Source organism: Pongo abelii, chromosome 2, assembly GCF_028885655.2.
Source record: "Pongo abelii isolate AG06213 chromosome 2, NHGRI_mPonAbe1-v2.0_pri, whole genome shotgun sequence".
In the NCBI taxonomy this organism is placed as follows: Eukaryota; Metazoa; Chordata; class Mammalia; order Primates; family Hominidae; genus Pongo; species Pongo abelii.
The window spans coordinates 123028298-123052070 of NC_085928.1; the positions used below are offsets into that span (position 1 = coordinate 123028298).

Consider the following 23773-nt stretch of genomic DNA (forward strand, 5'->3'; position numbering starts at 1 on the left):
TACATCTCTCTGCGTCTCAAATTACTACTTGGTCAAGTGACAACATCCATTCAGAAATCTAAGTAAAAGCATTTCATAAATTTTAAAGTGCTATATAACAGTAAGACAGTGATTCTTAACTATTCTGGGAAGATGGGGATTAATTCAGACTCCACTGAGAATCTGATAATAAAACTACAGAAATACCACCTTTGAAAGTTATATATTACTATCTATATAGTATCAGTGTACAGATGTTACAAATAAAATAACTACCCACAGACTTCCAATGGGTCATGAACCTTGCAATGAGAATGTCTGATAAAATTTTTATCTACAGATTTCCCATAATTGTGACTCAGATTACTTTGATTGTCATTGCAACAACCAAAATGATCAAAAACTGTCATCTCTTGGAAGACTGCCAATCACACATCCACATATTCTTTAGAAGAAGGAAAATATATATTTTTCATACCTGCAGCTGCCATGTGTTCACTTGTTCTGATTGGCTGGAATCCCACAAAAGGTATCTGCATGGATAATATTAAACCCACAATGTAGAAAGTGCTATATGCTATAAAGACAAAATAGGAAACAAGGATAATTTACTACTACCATTAAGTACCTAAAACATAAATGTATATGTAAATCCTGTTTTTTAGCAAAGTATTAACTGAATTTAAGAACAGAATCTTGAAATGACTTTTATTAGATGTAAATTTGTTAACCATATGTTACAGATTCTGAATATTCTATCCATTTTTAAAAAATACTAAGTACTATATTTTGTAGATCATTACAACAGTTTGTGAGACTTGTGTTGCATTCCTTTCCCAGAAATGGAATCAAGTTTGTTTTGATCTACCATTAGTAATCGTTAATATGACTCAAGAAGCTAAGTAATATATACATAAAATTAAGTAAATACCAGTCCTATTGGCATTAATCCAAAATACACAAGACTTAATACTCATCACCACTGCCAGCATGTGTGAATACCTGCTACTGTCTCAAAAGCTCTCAAGTATTTCATACCTTTTTATTATCCCATAATACTCTTTGTATAGTACTATGAGTTAAATAAATTCATATGTCCACCAAGTTTTCTGTAATTAAAGAACTAAGTACACAGAAGTCAAGCCATTATACAGACCAGCTACTGAATTTAGCATCTAATAAAAGAAACTCACTTCTTTTCACACTAAGTATATTATAGTATTCTCGTCAATCTAAATTAAGTTTGTCAATCTAAATGGACAAGGAAACTGGGGAGGGATTTACAATTTGTGTCAAATACTTGCTTTATATTCACAGACCACTGTTAGGCAACTGATTAGAGAGAAAGTATTTGAAGTCACTGAAACCAAAAATTCAGTAGAAATAAAGCCCATCTGAAGTAAGTTAACGTAAAAACTACCCCATTTATACAGATTATACAACATTTAATAGTTTTTGGCAAATAAACTACTCTATCAAAAACAAAGATTGGGGGTATATTTAGGAATACACGTATCTGTGTATCCTATATACTGTGTAGCATAGTCTACTACACACTTTCCTCCTCACCCAACTTAGATGAGAAAGAATATTCATTTGCTTTTAAAAGAAACCCATCTAGAGAAGGAAGCTAGGGGCTACTGGTTCAAATATTAAGTTGCCTCACCATCTATACGATAAGAAATGACCACAGTGTTAGGAAGACAGTAAGAAGCTCATAAATTTAATAGGAAGGACCAAAGTAAGTAAAGTTTCCATTGACCTCAAGCTAATGGAGGACCAGATGTCTAGAAGACAACAGACATAATCCATCAGATAATGTTCCTTCCAAACACATTAATGTTGGAATGGAATTACCCTCTATGACATACCCAAACCCAAATGTAATCAAAGTTAAACAAAAATTTCCCCGTCACATGACCTGAAATGTCTACAAATTATTTTTTTAAACAAATCAGCCTGTTGAAGCCCTGATAAAGGAGAGTCACAGACGCAGGAGAGAGAAAAAAAAAAAAAAAAAGAACCATGCATACTAAAGTGTAAAGAAAATTAAAAACTGAGAACAAGATCACTATGTAATCTTACAACTGCTTAACAGCAAGCTTCAGTTTCCTCACTATAGAATGTGGTTTGGACAAGATTTGTAGATCCCTCCCAACAATTATAAACTAAGATTCTATGATCAACAGGCCTTTCAGATATCCAGAGCTGAGAAGTTAAACCCTAGACAAACACTGAACACACAAAGGCACAACTAGAAATTGACTAGGCCTGAGAAAACCTTATGTCATTTATGTTTTTATTATAGCTAAGTCCACTTATGTTGAAACACACCAATCACTTCTGAAGCTGGATTTCTTTCTTCTAAGTACAAATAAACACTGAATGCTGTAACACTGTCACAGAATTTAGATTTAATATAAGAAATGATACAAACTGAAAGAAAAAGCTCTGTTAAAAAAATTGAGGTGAAAGTCACATGACATAACCATTTTAGAGAGAACAAATTCAGGGGTATTGAGTACACTCACAAGGTTGTGCAACCACTACCCCTCTATAGTCCTAAAGAATTTTCATTACCCCAAAACAAAACCCTACACTCACTAAGCTCTTACTACTCCACATTCTCTCCTATTTCCAGCCTATGGTAACCACAAATCTGCATCTGTCTGTATGGATAATTGGTTCAATTGCAAGGTAATAGGTGTTGTTTTTGTCTTAAAGTAAAAAGTGAAAAAGTTTCCACCCTATTTATTTCCCTCTAAGTCACATTCTCCAGAAATAATCACTAGCAGGTATACGGGTACGCAAATACATATTCATTGTCATATTCATACTTTCTCTTCAAATGGAGCCACACTTTGCTTGACAATGTAAAAATTTTAGCAATCACGTTTGGTAACTATAGATGAAGTTTCCTCTTAGACATTTGCTCAAATTCATTTCCAGGCATATTTGAAAAGAGTAGACCTGAAAATACTCTCAATTCAGCACTTCCATGCTACTTCTCAGATATTTACTATCATTAGTAAAGTAGAAAACACTTTATACAGAAGCAGATGCACTAGAGTTTAAGTTAATAATAAGAGTGATGGAGAGTTCAAGAAAAAGAAAATAACAGGAAATGAAAAAGCCCAGGTGGGACTTTAACTTGTATTACTTGGTAAAACATAGGTTAATGCTAAAGATAAACTAATAGAAACAGACAAGTTTTCAACAGTATTTTACCTTGAAACTTCCTCTATCCCAATTAGTTTCATTCATACCCACTTACCAGCACCAATGGTACAAATCTGATAAACGTGGTATCTACAACAATCCAAACATAAGCATTTACTTTTAAGAGAACTGGACCCAAGTCCCTATTTTTCACATTTTTTGGATCACTGATTCTGAGATGTTTACATATTGGAGATATGTGTTTTACGTCATAACACTCTTCAGTACACGGATAGACACAGTTTGAATATCCATTATCTAAAATGCTTGGGACTAGAAGTTTTTTGGATTTTTGGAATATTTGCATTATACTTAACAGTTGAGCATACCCAAACTGGTAATGCAAAACAGGAAATGCTCCAGTGAACATTTCCTTTGAGAATAATATTGGTGCTCAGAAAGTTTTGGATTTTCAAATTAGGAGTACTCAACTTCTACTTCCATTAAATAAAGTTGAAGATTGCTTGCCAGATAATATGTCCAATACAACAAATACCTTGCTTAATACTGACTGCTCTGCTTGAATTTGTAAAATTACACATACATTGCTAGACCTCAATTTAAATCTCATTTACAAATCTACATTTTAAGACATAGAAAATAAGAAATTAGATACATTTGAGTAAAAAAAATGGTGAAGTAACTCCATTCTTAAAAATAAACAAAATCTTGGCCAGGCATGATGGCTCACACCTGTAATCCTAGCACTTTAGGAGGCTGAGGTGGGCAGATCACTTGAGGTTGGGAGTTTGAGACCAGCCTGACCAACATGGAGAAACCCTATCTCTACTAAAAATAAAAAAATTAGCTGGGTGTAGTGGCGCATGCCTGTAATCCCAGCTACTTGGGAGGCTGAGGCAGGACAATCATTTGAACTGGGGAGGCGGAGGTTGCAGTGAGCTGAGATCGCACTGCACTCCAGCCTAGGCAACAAAAGTGAAACTCCATCTCAAAATAAATAAATAAACACAATCTCCACTGCAAAATGAAAACATACGCTTTTTGCCAGACTTTGTACTACAGCATCTAATATATGTTTAGAAACTACCTCTTCAATTTATGCATTTAAACATTGAGTATGGTCAATATATTCTAAAAACAGAAAATCCCATTAAGATCAATCCTACCCTCTAAGAGTCAGATAAATTGGTAAAAATCAGAGATGTAAACAAATAACCATAATATTAGAAAGAAAGGTCCTGTGACATTTGGTGGGGGAAAGGCTCTATAAAACTTAGGATCTCTTCTCTTCTTGACATGGACATCGAAGAGGTAATTAATGTCTGGTACTGCTCTCTAGTGTTTTCAGAAGACCTCAACAAGACAAACTCATAGCCATCATTCTCTACCAATTCTCCTTCCAATGAACTCTTTAAGAACCCTGACTAAACTACTATACCCATCTATTACAATTTTCTATCCATCCATGTAAACCTACTTTTCTTACCCTTTAAGTTAGAAGAATAAAGCATTCCATCAAAGTGGTGAGCTCTAAGGAAATACATGATACCAATAGTGTTGTAAATCATTTATTACATCATGAAAATGTTACCACACTGCCATCCTGTGGATGCACAGTTACTGGCATTCATTACTGGAGATCATAATTCCAATGTGTGAGAAAAATTCCACAAAAAATTACCATTAGAAAGATATGTATATACATATACACACACATATATTATTATTCTGTTTATTCTTAACCAAAGAAAATCTCTCATCTGGGACAGATAAGTAATAATCTCAACAGAATCTAAAGATGTCTACATTCTTGGAAGTATTTTATATCCAAGGGTGGGACGAGACAGATATAGAGAAGAAATATACCATAGCCCTTGACTTAATGTGCTTAAGTGAATTATTCCATAAAAGAAAAGGCACTGAAAAGTCTGACTCAAATTCAAATGAAATTTTAAGTACTGAAGAAGTTTGCTGTTCCCCAAAGCAATCTTTAAGTACCTTCTCTCTGATAAGGCATTGCAGCTTACGTTGACAGTGCTCTTTACACTTTTAAGTTATCGTTAAACTTCTTTTTATGTAAATAAAGTTAGAAGAGGTTATGCAAATACTATATTCCCATTAACTTTAACCCATGTTAAATCACATTAGCATTTTTGAATTGCTTTGCTCTCTCTCAACCAAAACAGTATTAGTCAAAACAAACACAATGGGTAGATACTTTAAAATCCAATCAATTTTGCTTTATTATAAACAAATATGATTAAAGGCTTATGAAGGCTTTGAATACTTAAGATATTTTATTTCTTTGTAATCACTTTTGGTCACTGTGAACCCTGGTAGATATGCAGGGTAAAGAATGGTAAGAAACATGGATTAAAGAATAAAACAACAAAAATACACACAACACTGATTCTTCTTGACCAGCAGAGAAATATATGATTAACTTAACAGGCATACATAATGATAAAAATCATTTCTCTTTTCCAAGGACAATGCTCATTATAAACTATGTTGAGAATGAATCACTGAAACTTATATTTTACAAACTCCAGACTTGTAAAAGCAGCAAGAAATTACTTGTTCAAAACACTTCAGTAGAGATACTTAATCACAACATTTTTAAAACAGCAAGTGTGGCCGGGTGTGGTGGTTCATGCCTGTAATCCCAGCACTTTGGGAGTTCAAGACCAGCCTGCCCAACACGGTGAAACCCCATCTCCACTAAAAATACAAAAATTAGCCAGGCGTGGTGGCACATGCCTGTAGTCCCAGCCACTCAGGAGGCTGAGGCAGGAGAATTGCTTGAACCCAGGAGGCAGAGGTTGCAGTGAGCCGAGATGGCACCACTGCACTCCAGCCTGAGTGACAGAGTGAGACTCTGTCTCAAAACAAAACAAAACAAAAAAAACAAAATAACAAACTCAGCAAGTGTATCTTGTACTGATAACTAAAATGAAAAAAATAAAATACCAGGAAAAAACAAATCTAAACAAAGTACATCTTGGTTTAAGTTCTACCACGTGGGAACAATTCATTTAATTCTGGCAATGTTTAATGAAATAATATTAAAATATAGTGAAATTACAAATGTACTATATGTGTGGTGTGTTTGGAGACTATGAAAAACTCATGGAATATATGATAATTTTTATGTAACTTAAGAGGTGTTAGGTAATGATCCTCAGTAGCTTCTAGAGCTAAGTAGTGACTATACATAACATATCAAGAAGCAGTAAAAGACAAATATCAGCAAATTTAATTCACTCATAAAGAAGAGAGTAAAACAAACACAAAATAAAAAAAGATTTAAACTACAGGAAATCACAAATCCTGTTACCACAAGTCATGTTACCACTAAAAACGTTTTGATTCTTCTTAACACATCCTTTTCTTTCTTTCTTTCTTTTCTTGAGACAGAGTCTTTTTCTGTCGCCAGGCTGGAGTGCAGTGGCATGATCTCAGCTCACTGCAACCTCCGCCTCCCAGGTTCAAGCAACTCTCCTGCCTCGACCTCCTGAGTAGCTGGGACTACAGGTGCGTGCCACCAAGCCCAGCTAATTTTTGTATTTTTAGTAGAGATGGGGTTTCACCATGTTGGCCAGGATGGTCTCCATCTCTTGACCTCGTGATCCACCCAACTCAGCCTCCCAAAGTGCTGGGATTACAGGCATGAGCCACTGCGCCTGGCCAACACATCCTTTTCTTAATGTCGACTACTACTGTAGTAGGCTCCTAAATTCATTTAACTGATACCATGAAGAATCCATAACTACTTCTATGCAGGAGTTAATTCTTCTGGACTATGAAACACACATTTCTCAATGAGAAGAATAGACCTTTAAAGGAAATCTCACTCAGGTCTATTCTTCTAGATAATGGTTGGCCTGTAGAACATGAAGACTGTTTCTATTCACTGAAAGCCTTTTTGATCAGGCCAATGATTATTGCTACAACATAGGTGAGATCCTTGCTCTAAATATCCCGAGTTTTAATATAAGGAGATACTGGAGGACTAATCCTTGTGAACTACACAATGAGTCATATCAGCAGCACAGGTGGTGCAAGCAATACCATCTTCCCTTTGTGTTTGAACTTTCAGTTTCCCCCAACCCCAATAACCTCTAAAATATCCACTCGCAAAGCTGCAAAGAAGATCCATAAATATTGTAAACCGATCTAAGGAAAATCTCATCTCTTTCCCCCAATAACTAGCTTCAATACCTGTTACAACACTCATCTTGAAAACTCACTTTATGTAACCAACACTGAAACTTCTAATTTTAAATGAAAACCTATGGAAAAAATGGGGGCGGAAGAGTGTAGTTATTGTAGTCCCCTGTTTGCCTGTGTGCTCTTGGCTCACCTACCTTGAAGGTACAATAAACAGTAAAGGCAAAACAATTGATGCAAATAATAATATTCCATCTGTAGAAGATGGAATCTTGTCTTTATAAAACTTTATCTGCCACAAACATAAAACTGTACAGCCTCTTATTGTTTTCAATACCTTAGGATCAAAACTATCAAAACTACTTGTTTAATTACATACTGAACACCAGTGTAAATACTGGGGTGTAATCCCAAATATTTTGTGGCAATAAAATGTAGCTATATTAAATAAAATGCTGCTGGGCACAGTGATTCATGCCTGTAATCCCAACACTTTGGAAGGCTGAGGTGGAAGGATCACTTGAGCCCAGGAGTTTGAGACCACCCTGGGCAACTTAACGAGATCCCCTCTACCATTTCTACAAACAACAACAACAGCAACAACAAAAACCCCCCAAAAAACAACAAAAAACAAGAAATCAACATTTTATTTGCTATAAACCCTGTAGTATTTGACTTTTTCAACTATATACATTTATTCAATTATATACATTTGTATTAGTCTGTTCTCACACTGCTGATAAAGACATACCTGAGACTAGGCAATTTATAAAGAAAAAGAGGTTTAATGCTCACAGTTCCATGTGGCTGAGAAGGCCTCACAATCAAGGTGGCATGCAAGAGAGAAATGAAAACCAAGCGAAAGGAGTTTCCCCTTACAAAACCATCAGATCTTGTGAGAGTTATTATGCACCACCAGGAGAACAGTATGGGGAAAATCACTCCCGTGCATCATTTCCCACCAGGTCTCTCCCACAACATGTGGAAATTATGAGAACTACAATTCAAGATGAGATTTGGGTGGGGACACAGCCAAACCATACATTCTGCCCTGGCACCTCCCAAATCTCATGTCCTCACATTTCAAAACCAATCATGCCTTCCCAATAGTCCCCCAATAGTCCCAAAAGTCTTAACTCATTTCAGCATTAACACAAAAATCCACAGTCCAAAGCTCATCCGAGACAAGGCAAGTCCCTTCTGCCTATGAGCCTGTAAAATCAAAAGCAAGTGAGTTACTTCCTAGATACAATGGGGGTACAGGCACTCGATAAATACACCCAGCCCAAATGGGAGAAATGGGCCAAAATAAAGGCGCTGAAGGTCCCATGCAAGTCCAAAATCCAGCAGGGCAGTCAAATCTTAAAGCTCCAAAATGATCTCCCTTGACTCCATGTCTCACATCCAGGTCACGCTGATACAAGAGGTGAGTTTCCATAGTCTTGGGCAGCTCTGCCCCTGTGGCTTTACAGGGTACAGCCTCCCTCCTGGCTGCTTTCATGGGCTAGCATTGAGTGTCTGCAGCTTTTCCAGGCACATGGTGCAAGCTGTCAGTGAATCTACCATTCTGAGGTCTGGAAGACAGTAGCTCTCTTCTCACAGCTCCACTTGGCAGTGCCCCAGTGGGGACTTTGTATGGGGGCTTCAAGCCCACATTTCCCTTCCACACTGCCCTAGCAAAGGTTCTCTTTGAGGGCCCCACCCCTCCAGCAAAATTCTACCTGGACATCCAGGCATTTCCATACGTTCTTTGAAATCTAGGTGGATGTTCCCAAACCTCAATTCTTGACTTCTGTGCACCTGCAAGCTCAACACCATGTGGAAGCTGCCGAGACTTAGGGGTTGCAACCTCTGAAGCCATGGTCTGAGCTGTACCTTAACCCCTTTTAGCCATGGATAGAGCAGCTGGGACACAGGGCACCAAGTCCCTAGGCAAAACTCAGCAGGGAGGGCCCTAGGCCTGGCCCATGAAACCATGTTTTCCTTTAGGCCTCTGGACCTATGATAGGAGGGGCTGCTGCAAAGGTCTCTGACATGCCCTGGAGACATTTCCCCCATTGTCTTGGCATTAACAGTTGGCTCTTTGTTACTTACACATATTTCTGCAGCCTGCTTCAATTTCTCCTCAGAGAATGGGTTTTGCTTTTCTATTGCATTGTCAGGCTGCAAATTTTCCAAACTTTTATGCTATGTTTCCCTTTTAAAAATGGAATGCTTTTTAACAGTACCCAAGTCACCTTTTGAATGCTTTGCTGCTTAAAAATTTCTTCTACCAGATACCCTAAATCATCTACCTCGATTTCAAAGTTCCACAAATCTCTAGGGCAGGGGCAAAATGCCACCCATCTCTTTGTTAAAACATACCAAGAGTCACCTTTACTCCATTTCCCAAAAAGTTCCTCATCTCCATCTGAGACCATCTCAGCCTAGATTTCATTGTCCATATCATCATGAGCATTTTAGTCAAAGCCACTCAACAAGTCTCTAAGAAGTTCCAAACTTTCCCACATTTTCCTGTCTTCTCCTGAGCCCTCTAACTGTTCCAATATCTGTCTGTTACCCAGTTCCAAAGGTGCTTCCACATTTTCGGGTATCTTTTCAGCAGCCTTCCACTCTACCAGTACCAATTTACTGTATTAGTCTGTTCTCATGCTGCTGATAAAGACATACCTGAAACTGCGTAATTTATAAAGAAAAAGAGGTTTAATGGATTCACAGTTCCACGTGGCTGGGAGGCATCACAATCTTGGCAGAAGGTGAAAGGCACATCTTACATGGCAGCAGGCAAGAGAGAAATGAAAACCAAGAGAAAAGGATTTCCCCTTATAAAACCATCAGATCTTGTGAGATTTACTCACTACCATGAGAACAGTATGAGATAAACCACCCCCATGATTCAATTATCTCCCACTGGGTTCCTCCCACAACACATGGGAATTACGGGAGCTACAATTCAAGATGAAATTTGGGTGGGGACACAGCCAAACCATATCAACATTTATTATCAAATTTTAAAATTATCAAAAAAACCCACCTGTTACAGGTTATATTTTAATTGCTATTTTGTACTTTATAACACACAAGTGTTATTTCTCCATTATGTTTCTTACAACTAAAAATAGCTGAGTGAAAGTTTATTTTCACTTAAAAAAAAAAAGAAGGAACACTCCTTAGATTCACACTGGGGTTTTATCCTTTCAGTCTTAATACAGTAATCACCTCTCTTAGCCTCTTGAACTCTTTTGTCTATCTGGCTATTCCTTCATAACTTTAACATCAACAACAAAAGCAAACACTTAAATAGTATTTTTTGTGTTCATCCATTATTAAGCACCTTTCATATATTAACCTATAACTCATTAATCCTTAACAATCTGTAAGGTAACTATTATTATCTTTATTTGACCCATGAGGACATTAAGGCCTAAGGACATCAAAGGACATTAATTTGTCCAAAGTTACACAGTAGTAAGGGAACAAGAATTGAATCCTGATAGATTGGCTCTGGAGTGTGTACTTGTACCCTCAATGTCATGGCACCTTTTATTTATGGTTACATTACCACAAATTCTAAGTCTGCTTCTATACTATTCTCTCTTCTCAAGATCAAGACTTATCTCCAAAACTTTTAAAAGAACATGGTTAAAGTCCAAACTGATTTTCACAAATTTTTCCCTATTTCCATTTTGATCATATGCTATTAAATTGATTACACTGTATAATATACACTCCTTACAGGAAGGTTTTTATTCATCTTTGTATCATAATGGCTGGCAGAAAACAGTATTTATTTTTTCAACACTTAATAAATGTATGGTGAGTGAAATTTGCTTTAATTTCCTCAATAGTATGGTAGAATTAGACAAAATAAACTCCAGAGCTTCCAGCCCTTGTATCCAGGAATTTTTTTTTAATCCTGGATTTTTTACATGCAATCTTTTTAAGTTTGTTTTTTCTAAGTTAAACTAGCATTAGCTGTGTTCTGTTTACAGCTGCCAAGTATAAATGTGACTCCTAATAATTTGGCTTTACTTTTAATGTACTCAATAATTGGATTGTCTTTTCTTTATTCACAAAATACATAATGCCCATAATAATCTGTACAGAACTAAAGTAGGTAGTATGTTCATAAAACTTTAATGATGGTTCCCAGCAAATACCATCCGAAAAATACATTTTAGATATAATATGAAAAACAGCTGTTACTCTCCTTACTCAACTCACTGCAGAAAACATAGACAATGCCATAAACAAGCTGTTCTAGTGACATTTCAAAAGCATTCATCAATATTAGAAATTGATTTCTTCTCTGTGCTTAAATTACTAACCTAATCTAGTTAATGCAGCCCTTGAGGTAAAATTTCTATTTCTATAAACTAAAAACCAAGTCTTATTTATTATAAACTTAACACATACTCATTGTATGTATTTGGAAAGCAGAAAATCTGGAAAGCAGAAATAAGTATGAAAAAAATCACTGGTAATCCTTACTGTCTGCTTTTAATTAACATTTTCCTGTGTCATCAAATACTCAAAAAGATTAAATTTAAAGGCTGCATAATATTCCATATGGCAACACTGCAATTAAAAAAATCATTCCCCTATTGGTCATTTAAGTTAGTTCCATATTTTCACAATTACAAGTTATACAACAGTAAATATCCCTAAATTTGTCTTCATATCTTTAATAATTTCCTTATGACATAAACACAAAGTATGATAAGCTTTAATCAAATTAGAAAGCTTAAATCACTTCACATCCCATCAGTTTTACTGTGATTTCCTGCAAGCCATTCTTTCTACAAATGCAACATAAGGTTTGGGTGTTCCTTTTAAAACAGTAGAATCCCATGCATAACATAATTTTTAAACATTTACTTCCCAATATAGTGAAATTCACCAAGTCAAAAATATCTCTTAACAGAAAATTAAATTTTTCCTCCCAAAATTTCAAATAGAGACGGCCTCCCATCTCAGCTTTTCTTACACCTCCCTTGCTCAATTCCCATGCCACTCTTCTACCACTATACATCCACATTACCTCCCATGTGCCTCCTTTTCCACATGTGAATAAACTTTGACAGTTTTCTGTGGTTGTGTTACAATTGATTTTAAGGACACATGCAAAAAATCGACTCAAAGAGGACACGACTTTTTCATAATTATTTAAAATAATTCAAGTCATTTAATTCAACACTTAGAACAACACAACTAGACATTAAGTTAATATAATTATGAGTCTGACATTTATCAATAATTATTTTTTTTTTACCTAAACATTTCTGCTCAAGGGGAGAGAGAACAAAAGACAAAGGATGTTACGTGCCAAAATCAAAGAACTTCATATACAAACACTTTACAATGCTTCCATAGTTTTTAGGACCATTAAGTTAGGAGAAATTGAACTTAAATCCTGACACACTCTGGGTGAAGGAAGAGCAACACTTGCTCTATCATACTACTTTCCATCCATTTAGAAGTAAACCCTATGAAAGCAGACTAGAAATCATCAAAATACTCCTGGATAATTATAAGTAAAAGAAACAAGTTGGGTAGAGTGGAGAATTTGAACATTATGAACATTAGCTTTATACACACATACATCCCTAACCCATTTTATTTTTCTTTCTTCTCAAAATACTCTCAAGAATCAACCAAAGTAGTATGAATTTCATATTTTTCTAGAATGACAAAAAAAAAAAAAAAAATCCCAGCTACCAAATACAAAGGCCTTTCTCAAATTCTAATTCTTTGAAATCTTGGTGCTAAGGTTAAAGGGGAGTTGGACACTGCTTGAATTTTAAACTTTTATGTAGAATATACTTCCATCTGACCATTTTAACAATATACTTATTTGACTACTTCTGACATCTCCTTTGGCTCTTCTTCCTGAATCATGGCATTTCATAAAGTGTATTTCTCAATCTTCTCTCTCCTGTATTCCTCTGACCATTAATTTCCAAGATCCCCAATTTTTAAACTTACACAAAACAACAACAACAACAAAACACCCTCTTAGTTCCTTCACTGTAACCATTTAACTTAAAAAATAAAAAAGTTTAATCCATTATTTATTATTCTCCTTTCTGGATCCCAACTACTGTTTATAGTGTTTTTGGGGTAGAGAAATACACGTTTATGTATTTCAACAGTACGGTTATTTGTTTATACGAGAGGCACACAGATTTGGTGGTTTTTAGCATCATGGGCCATTCATTCAGTCACTCATGCAATCAGAGACAGGTCTCCTTCTGTCACCCAGGCTGAAGTGCATAGCACACAGCAGTCTTGAACTCCTGGACTCAAGTGGAACTCCAGCCTCAGCCTCCTGAGTAGCTGAGATAAGAGGTGTGGGCTACTATGGCTGGCTCATTACAGGCTTTAAAGCCAAAATCTGAGTTCAAGCCTCAGCCCCGTTATTAGCTACATGATCTTTAGCAAATTATTATGTCTCCTCTTGTTTCCTCACCTGTAAAACGAGAATAGTACCTACCCTCACAGTATCAAATGAAAAAGTACGCTGAAATGGCTATAAATGTAATATACTATGCTTTTTTATTTTGTTGAGATACAATTAATATACTACAAAATTTATCTTTTAATAACCTATCACGTAATGGTTTTTGGTGTATTCACAAGGTTGTGCGACCATCACTACTATCTAATTCTAATATATTTCCTCATCCTTGAAATAAACCCCATATCCATTAACAGTCACACCTCTCCTCTCCTCTCCACTATTCTCCTCCTCCTAAATCCCCAGGCAACCACTAATCTACTTTCTGTTGCTATGGATTTACCCATTCTGGACATTTCCCACAAACTCTACTTTCTGTTTCTACGGATTTGCCTATTCTGGACATTTCACACTAACAGAATCATATACTATGTGGCCTTTTATGTCTGGCTTTTTTACATAATGGCATAAAGTTTTCAAGGTTCATGTTGTAGCGTGTATCAGTATTTTATTCCTTTTCATGGCTTAATAATACACCATTGTATGACTATACCATATTTTAAGGTTTCATAAAGTTGATAGACATTTGGGTTGTCTTCATTTTTGGCCATTAAGCACAATAAAAGCTGCTATAAACATTCACAAAGAGGCTTTTGTATGAATATATGTTTTCGGTTCTCTTGGGTAAATACCTAGGAGTGGAACTGCTTGGTCATATGACGAATCTATGGTTAACTTCTGAGAAATTGCCAAGCTACTATGCTTTTGAAAATGAACTTAATTAAGATTTATCTTTGTGTTATTGTTTTCCAAAAACAATATTATAATAGAATTGTATTATTTTACTAAGACACTGGTTTCAGTTCACAATTGCTCTCTAGTTCCTTCAACCCCTAAAAGTTCTAACTCTATCATGGAAAATGAGATCTAAGGTGAAACATCATCTATCGCTAAGCATCACAGTGAAAATATTGTTTTAAAACCTGTAGAGAAAAATGAACATTTTTCTAGAGACAACAGAGACTCAATCTATTAGTACATTATCCAAAAAAGAGCTTTTGAAAGCTTATTAAGCTGCTTACTTTGAGGATGTCAATCTCTTACAGTAAGTTGAATTTGATATAAAAAATGTGAATGATTTTCATGATAAAAATTCCCATTCCCCAAAATTAACAGGAGGAAAAAGTGTAGACAAATATTAAACCCAGACTAATTTCTACAAAAATAAAAAAAAAACTTATCAAGGAAAAGTTGATGACAAAGCACTTATATAAAAATGCCTGGCTTTCTTATCAATATAAACAGCAAAATGAACACAAAATTAATTTTACCTTTTCATGCATAATATTGACCAAATAGAAATATCTCTTCAATAAAATGAATGAATACAAAACATCTCTTAGTTGACAGATGTCAAAAATCAAATTACTTACCTATGTAGACTCTTTTGCTGTATCTCTGCATCAGTAACAACACAAATACATGCAGTGGAATAAGATTGATGATAAATACATAACCACCCCAAGCAGAGACCTATAGGAAAAGAAGTGCTAAGTTAAATATATATTTTTACTTTTTAAAATAAGTATATTTAGGAATCTAAACATACAATGAGCAAATATAAACATTACGATTTTAGCAATTTTGAGAAATGCTTAAATAAGAACTTACTAACCTATGAAGAACGTATTCCTCATTTTTATTGATCATTAAAATAACACGATCCCACAAATCCAATATGCTTTTCCAAACGCACTGGAGAAATGTTCAAATTAAATTAGATTTAATAGAAAAGCTGAGAGTATTATAATTTGTGAATCGTCAGTAAACAGACTGTCATAGAGACAAGGAGTTTTAGGATATAGATCATAAATTTTGAAAATAAAAAAACGGCTTTTACCTCACCCACTTTTTATGACAGATTTGTTGTAAGAAAGGTCACTGAGAGTAAGAGCAATGAAAGGACTCATTGACAACTAAAAAAAATTCAGATGACATGAATACGCTTTGAGATTCTCAAAACTAAAAGTGCTAGTTGGGCATAAATTTTTTTCTTAAAAATGGATTACAAAGCAAGATCCCATTTTAATCTTTGGCTTATATAAGATACACTATTTAGCCAGAATAACTGAGGATGTTCTTGGTCTACATTAATGAATATTCTAAAGAGAATCTCCATTCTCAACCAATAGAATTAATTAATTTTTTGGTACACTAAATAATAGGTAATAAGCTCCTGTCAATATCAAAGTTCTTAGATGTCCTCTAATAATCAGAGCTTGAAAGGCTCATTTGTATTAACAGTCACGTTAGCAGACTATATGCTAGCATATCTATTCCAATAATGCTTCTCTTACCTAAAATATTTCAGAACCCCTTGTGGAGAACTGCCATCAGTTTTCAATACATACATCAGTTTTCTGCCTTGGTCACATGCTATTTTTCACAAAAAACAATGTTATTCTAATGGAGCGCCAGTCCTATCTGAAAGACTTCTGATTACTTTAAAAATTTAAGTCTAAATTTGAAAGAGAACAAGTTTGATATTGCTAAGTACAACTACCCAGAATGTGCCCCAGGCTCTAACCACTTTAACTCGGATAACTTGGATGCACATATTCCATGACATTTGTTTAAAAAGAAAAAAAAGATTAGCTCAAATTATCATTAATTTTCAGAACAAGACTACTATACAGGCTATGGTGTAGAAAAAAAGAGAAAGAAGAATAAAAAGGTAATACTGAACCCCAATCTTAAGACACCTGTTTAAAAAAATTTGTAGGTAGCCGGGCACATTGGCTCACGCCTGTAATCCCAGCACTTTGGGAGGCCCAGGCAGGCGAATCACCTGAGATCAGGAGTTCGAGACCAGTCTGACCACATGGAGAAATCCTGTCTCTACTAAAAATACAAAAATCAGCCAGGCATGGTGGCACATGCCTGTAATCCCAGCTACTTGGGAGGCTGAGGCAGGAGAATCACTTGAACCCAGGAGGCAGAGATTGCAGTGAGCTGAGATCATGCCATTGCACTCCAGCCTGGGCAACAAGAGCGAAACTCCATCTCAAAAAAAAAAAAAAAAGTAAATTTACAGGTTAACCTAGGGGATATGACCATTATTTCGGTAATGACTCTAGGTATCTACTACATTAAGGTTGAGAATTGAGTATAATATCAATATGCTACCTTAACTACTCTCTTCACTTAAGAACAAAGAAAAGCTGAAACCAATCTGAAAGTGAATGTGATGTTCTGAAAAGTACTTGCTGATCTTATGCATGATCTTTAACTACAGGGATTTATTTCTTCTCGGACCCACATAAATTCATTTTAAGAGTTTTCCTTCATTTACTTTAAGGAGTGAAATGAAAGCAAATGGGCCAGAAGAACATTCTTTCTACAACTTTTTCTCAATCCGTCTCTCTTTTTAGTTAACTCTTTACTTGGGTTATCTTTTTCACCAAGACTTCCAAGTACTCTTATTTCTCTGTTCTAAGTTCACTTCACTAAACTGTTTAGATAATGACTGTTTAAAAACTCAGATTTTAACATTAAGCAGTTATCTAGTCAACTACAATACGAAAAACTAATTTTTAATATCATATTTAAAATTGAGTGTTAAGTAAAAACTTATTTCATCTAAACATGGTTCCATGCTTGATATATGACAGGCAAAATTTCCTGTTCTTTTTGAATATGCAATCTAACTTGGAAAATATTTCACCTGTCAGAGCTATTTAAAAAATAAAGCTAGGGGCCAGGTGCCATGGCTCACACCTGTAAACCCAGCACTTCGGGAGGCTGAGACAGGCAGATCACTTGAGGTCAGGAGTTTGAGACCAGCATGATCAACATGGTAAAACGCTGTCCCTACTAAAAATACAAAAATTAGCCAGGCATAGTGGCACACATCTGTAATCTCAGCTATTTGGGAGGCTGAGGCGCGAAAATAGCTTGAACCCAGGAGGCCGAGGTTGCAGTAAGCCGAGATCGTACCACTGCACTCCAGCCTAGGCGACAGAGCCAGACTGTGTCTCAAAAAAAAAAAATAATAATAATAATGAAATAAAATGAATAAAGTTAGGAAGAATAGAAAAATAATATTTAAATTTAAGTCATTAAAAAGTTAAAAAACAGGCACGGCGGCTCTCGCCTATAATCCCAGTGCTTTGGGAGGCTAACGTAGGAGGATTGCTTGAGGCCAGGGGCTTAAGACCAGTCTGGACAACAGAGTGAGGATCTGTCTCTACAAAATATTTTTAAAAATTAGCCAGGCATGGTGGCACACGCTTGTAGTCCTGGCTGCTCGGAAAGCTGAAGTGGGAGAATCACTTAAGTCCAGGAATTCAAGGTTATAGTGAGCTATGATTGCACCACTGCACTCCAGATTGGCAAACAGAGAAAGACACTATCTCTGAAAAAAGAAATGATAGGCCAGGCGTGGTGGCTCATGCCTGTAATCCCAGCACTTTGGGAGGCCGAGGCCAGCAGATCATGAGGTCAGGTGTTCAAGACCAGCCTGGCTTCATGGTGAAACCCCGTCTCTACTAAAAATACAAAAATTAGCCAGGCGTGGTGGCAGGTGCCTGTAATCCCAGCTACTCGGAAGGCTGAGGCAGGAGAATTGCTTGAACCCAGGAGGCAGAAGCTGCAGTGAGCTGAGATCGTGCCACTGCACTCCAGCCTGGGCAACAGGGCAAAACTCCGTCTCAAAATAAATAAATAAATAATGAATATAATCTTAAAAAATTAAAAAAAATTCTTAATAAAACATTTAAGTATTTTGAAGTGGTACACTTGAAAACATTTTGTTTCACTTGCTGCAAATATTTGAGGGGTTAAATATTAGCCCTCTCCACCAAAGCATGTGTATACAGGACCTGTGAGTAGGAGAAGGAAAGAGGATGGTAGTAATGAAAGATTACATTAAACAAAATAAAAATCCTACAGACTTCAGGAGAAAAGAAGAGACCTGTTTTAACCTCCAAAGACCTACTAGACTTCATGTAGTCTCAAATATGAAATCTTACCATATAGAAATAGGATAAGCAGCAGCACATTGTCCAAAAAACTGACCCAGTTTTTACAGATTTTACCTAAAAAATAAAAGCAACTGATATAATAAAAATGTTTACAAATGCTCTTGCGGAATTTTAAAAGTTAAATGTTTGGTAACTACATGCTACAAAAAGTCAAGGTTATTTTAAAAAATACTGTGGTTATTCAGATATGCAGACGTATTTCATATATGCATTTATAACACTGAGCAGCACACTGAGACATTTTAAGAATAGTTCTCATTCTCTGTTATGTAGTTTTCAGTAAAAAGAATCATCTTTTAAATAACAAATTACATTTTTTTCGTTTTCTGCAAAGTCTCTTGCCCTCAATGATATCCACACACCATGCCACAGGTCACCACGGCCACCTCCCACCCCTTCTCCTTAGGTGTCTACACTCCAGAGTGGTCTTTTGCTTGTTCAGCAGTGCCAAACCAGTTCAATGGGCTGAACCACACCCTACGCAATGAGGTGTGAAAACCTTCCAAGTCTGCCCTTTCCTGGGTACTCTCCCTCAGCCTCAGGATACCATATAGAGTTTCCTTCTATTTTAGTTACTCTTTTATCGTAATTAATACTTCTTTCTCTCTCCTAACTGAACCCAGACTGCTATAATCTATTACAATAAAACCAAGGTATATTTTACAACCACTAAATACAGTTCATATCTTGAAACTTCCCCAGACTCAATCCAATTGGCTGAAAGAGAAAAGTAAATGAAACATATTTTTCAGTATTTACTAATACACAGAAAACTTTGCTAGGCTATGTTGAACACAAACTATAACTCAGTCCTGTACTGGGGAGATAAGATACAAAGGCAAGAACTTGAGTCAAAGCATAATATAAAAGAGACCCTATGGTGAGTATAAACACTGAGTACCAAAAGGTCCTTGTAGAGCCTGAATGCCAAAGGCAGGAAAGCAGTTCTGGCTGGGATAAAATTACCAGAAGCTTTACTGAGGTGGTGGTTTTGGGCAGAACTTTGAGGGCAATGAGGCAGGAAAGATGCAAGGCATCCAATCAATCACCCACAGTGGATGCAGTAGCAGGCACAGATGGAAGAAGTATAGGTGTGGAATTTAAAATTTTTAAGCCCACAAAAAGCTCACAATCTAGAGAAGGAAGTAAACTGAAAAGCAAGTAACCAATATACCATATTTCATAAAAAACTATGACCATCACTCATAACATACATCCTAATTTCAGAGATGTCAAAATCTGGGGAGAAAGTATACATTTTAGGATTGATGAAAGGTACTATATACAAAGTGCTATAATAGAGGTAGGTATCAGAAACTAAGTGCTATGAAAACAGAAATGAGAGTAACAAAATCTATGTAAAAGAATGGTCAAAATGTCAAAGCAGGCACTGAAGAATTATAAACAAGGAGAGAGGGATCAATAACAAAAAGGGGAAAACAGCAACACCTGCCAAAACAGAAAACAACAGCTGAGCTACTCAGAAGGAACTGAAAAGACTTTAGGAGAAAAGTTAGGACTTCGTAAGTACGGTATTATGATATATGGACTTTCATCCACAGTTTGTGCCTCTTAATTCCCTTTGTTACAGAATCTCTCTCTCTGAACTTCTCCTACTCACTTTTCACTTCGCCACTTGGCAGGACTCTAATTTGATTTTGGGTCAGAAGACCCTCATTTCAGAGAGGGTTCTGCTCCATACCTGGAGGAAGGAATGCTGCACAGAGAGGCCAAGAAGAATCTGAACAGATAGGCTTTGCTGGGTTTAGGTCACACTCTTTTTGTCCAGTCACATTTTGACAAGGTTGTCCATGCTTCAATCATGGACAACCAATAAAGTCTCCATAAAAGGCCCAAGGACAGGGTCTGGTGAACTTCTGGACAGTTGAATACAAGGAGGCTGACAGGAAGGTGATCAAGAACTCATCCATGTACCAGGATGGTGGTGCACCCCAACTCCATGGGAACAGAAGCTCCTGCACTTGGGACTCTTCCAGATCTTATCCTACATATCTCTTCATCTGGCTGTTTATCTGTATCATTTAGAGTATCTTTCATAATAAGCCAACAAATTGAACTAAGTGTTTCCTTGAGTTCTGTTAGCCGATCTAGCACATTAATCAAACCTGTGAAGGGGAGCTGGGCCCAGTGGCTCATGCCTGTAATTCCAGCACTCTGGGAGGCCGAGTCAGGCGGATCACGAGGTCAAGAAGTCGAGACCATCCTGGCCAACATGATGAAACCCCGTCTCTACTAAAAATACAAAAATTAGCTGAGCGTGGTGGCACGCGACTATAATCCCAGCTACTCAGGAGGCTGAGGCAGGAGAATCACTTGAACCCGGGAGGTGGAAGGTGCAGTGACCTGAGGTCACGCCACTGCATTCCAGCCTGTGGACAGAGCGAGACTCCATCCAAAAAAAAAAAAAAAAAAAAAACAACCTTGAGGGGGTGATGGGAATCCCTAATTTAAGCTGGGCTATCAGAAGTTCTAGAGGCCCAGACTTTCAACTGGTGTCTGGGGGCGTAAGCTGGGACAGTGTCTTGGGGACAGGCCCTCAACCTGTGGGATCTCATGCTATCTCCAGATAGACAGTGTCAGAAATGATTGGGAGGACACCAGCTGGTGTCCGCAGCAGAATTAACTGCTTGGCAGTGGGGAGAAATCGCCAAATATTTTGAGGTCACATAAGTCTTCTGTGTTGATGATCATTGTTTTGGTGTGAAAGCAGAGAAAAAATATGGATTGAGTTTTTTCCCAGACAATAAGTCATGCTCACCATTTGGTCTTCATTTACACATATCAAGGAGTCCAGTAGTAGAGGCTTTGAAATAAGAAAATCGCATATTCGGATAAGCCATTTTTGAAAATAACAAGGGTAAGCTTTAACCCAAAACTACAAGACATGCAAAGAAACAAGAAAGTGTGACCCAAATTTGGACAGGTATAGGTTGGGGAAGGGGGCGTGGTTGATAAAAACTAACTCTGAGTGGGCCCAGATGTTGGAGTTAAGAGGATAAAGACTCTAAAACAGCTGTTATATGTTCAAGGAATTAAAGAATACTATATTAAGAAAATTAAAGAAAAATATAATGATATAACACAAAATTTCCATAAAGAAACAGAATATATATATTCTCCTATACATGTGAGAAATAAGAATGAATTAGAAATTTTAGAGCTGAAAAGCATAATAAATGGAATAAAAAATTCACTAAGTAGGCTTAATGGCAAATTTGAGATGGCAGAAGAATCAGTGAGCATGAAGATAGGTCAACAGAAAGTATCCAACCCAAAGAACAGAGAAAAACGAAGTTCAAAAAAAGAGAGGCTACAAAGACAGACAGATAAAAACATTTAAAGAAACAATTACAACTTCCCAAATTCTAAGGTAAGCACTAATCTACAGATCCATGAAACCCAAGAAGCCACCAAATATAATAAACACAGAGAACTACACCTAGGTAAACTGTAGTCAAAATACTGGTAGATAAACACAAAGAAGAAAAGTTGAAAAGAGAAAGAAAAAAAAAAACCCCACAAGGAAGTAACGACATGATTGACTTTGCATCAGAAAAAAAAATTTTGACAGAAGGCAGTGGAATGACATACTCACAGCGTTAAATGAAAGAGAAAATTATCAAGTGTTAAATGAAAGAGCAAAGTATCATTAAAAGTAATGGGAATAACGGCAATTACTTTTGCACCAACCTAATATATTCTTACATAACTATCCTTCAAAAAGGAAGGCAGGTGAGGATTCTGGGAAGATACTGAAAGAAGAAGCGACAGAAATCAGCTCCCCACCTAGACAATAATTGCACGGGCAGAATCAATCTGATGCGAGGAAACTTGTCCTCCAAGTATTGAGGTTCTGCACTCTGATCACTGATTGCTGCTTTTTGTCACAGAAGAGCAGACAGAGGTGATCACCTTTGCACTTTGGCCCCAATGTTGCAAGCCCCTCCTCTGGCTGAAGTGACTGACAGGGGATTTAAAGGGCTGGCACTTTTTTCACCTTCATTTTTCTGCTTTTCCCCACTTTGGAAACCAAATACTGAAGACTACGACACTCAAAATCAACCACATATATGAAGAAATATATGACGGGAAATTAGAAAGTCACCGTGAATACCCTGGAGAAGGTGTAGGCTTTTACAAATGGGCAATAAGCACATGAAAATATGCTCAACATTACTACTCATTAGGGAACTAAAAATAAAACTCCAAGATGCCACCTCACACCCATTAGGATGGCTACTATCAAAAGAACCAGAAAATAACATGTGTTGGCAAGGACAGGGAAAAATTAAACCTTTGTGCAGTGTTGGTGGGAATGTAAAATGATACTGCTGTTGTAGAAAACAGTTTGGCATTTCTCCAAAATTTAAAAATAGAATTGACATATGACCCAACAATTCCACTTCAAGGTATATACTCACAATAATTAAAAGCAAGGTCTTGGAGAGAGATTTGTATAACCACTTTCAAAGTAGCTAAACCATAAAAGTGTCCAGCTGCAGATGAATCAATAAGCAAAATATGGCATATACATACAATGGAATATTATTCCACCTTAAAAAGGAAGAAAATCCTGACATGCTACAACATGGATAAACCTTGAAGACATTATGCTAAGTGAAACAAGCCAGTCACAAAAAGACAAATACTATATGATTCCACCTATGTGAAGTATTTAGTCAAAATCATAGAGACAAAAATGTGAATGGTGGGTGCCAGGGGCTGAGGGGAAGGTGGAAAGGGGAGATATTGTTTAATGGGTACAGAGTTTCAGTTTTGCAAAATAAAGAGCTCTGGAGATGGATGGTGGTGATGGTTGCATAATCAATGTACTTAATGCCAATAAAGTATATACTTAATGATTAAAACATAAATTTTGTGTCATGTCAATTTTACCATAGTTTAAAAAAATTGGGGGAAAAAT

General features: G+C 36.5%; 1 protein-coding gene across 2 annotated transcripts in view; it reads right to left on the minus strand.

Annotated features, from left to right (window-relative positions):
* Positions 1 to 23773, minus strand: part of STT3B (STT3 oligosaccharyltransferase complex catalytic subunit B) — a 105586-nt gene that overhangs the window by 22613 nt on the left and 59200 nt on the right. For both annotated transcript variants that reach the window (XM_002813975.5, XM_054552441.2), the window contains exons 4-6: positions 18817 to 18882; positions 15220 to 15319; positions 458 to 556 (exon numbers count right to left, since the gene is read on the minus strand). In XM_002813975.5, coding sequence (XP_002814021.1) covers positions 458 to 556; positions 15220 to 15319; positions 18817 to 18882 — 265 coding nt within the window. The remainder of the gene's footprint in view (positions 1 to 457; positions 557 to 15219; positions 15320 to 18816; positions 18883 to 23773) is intronic.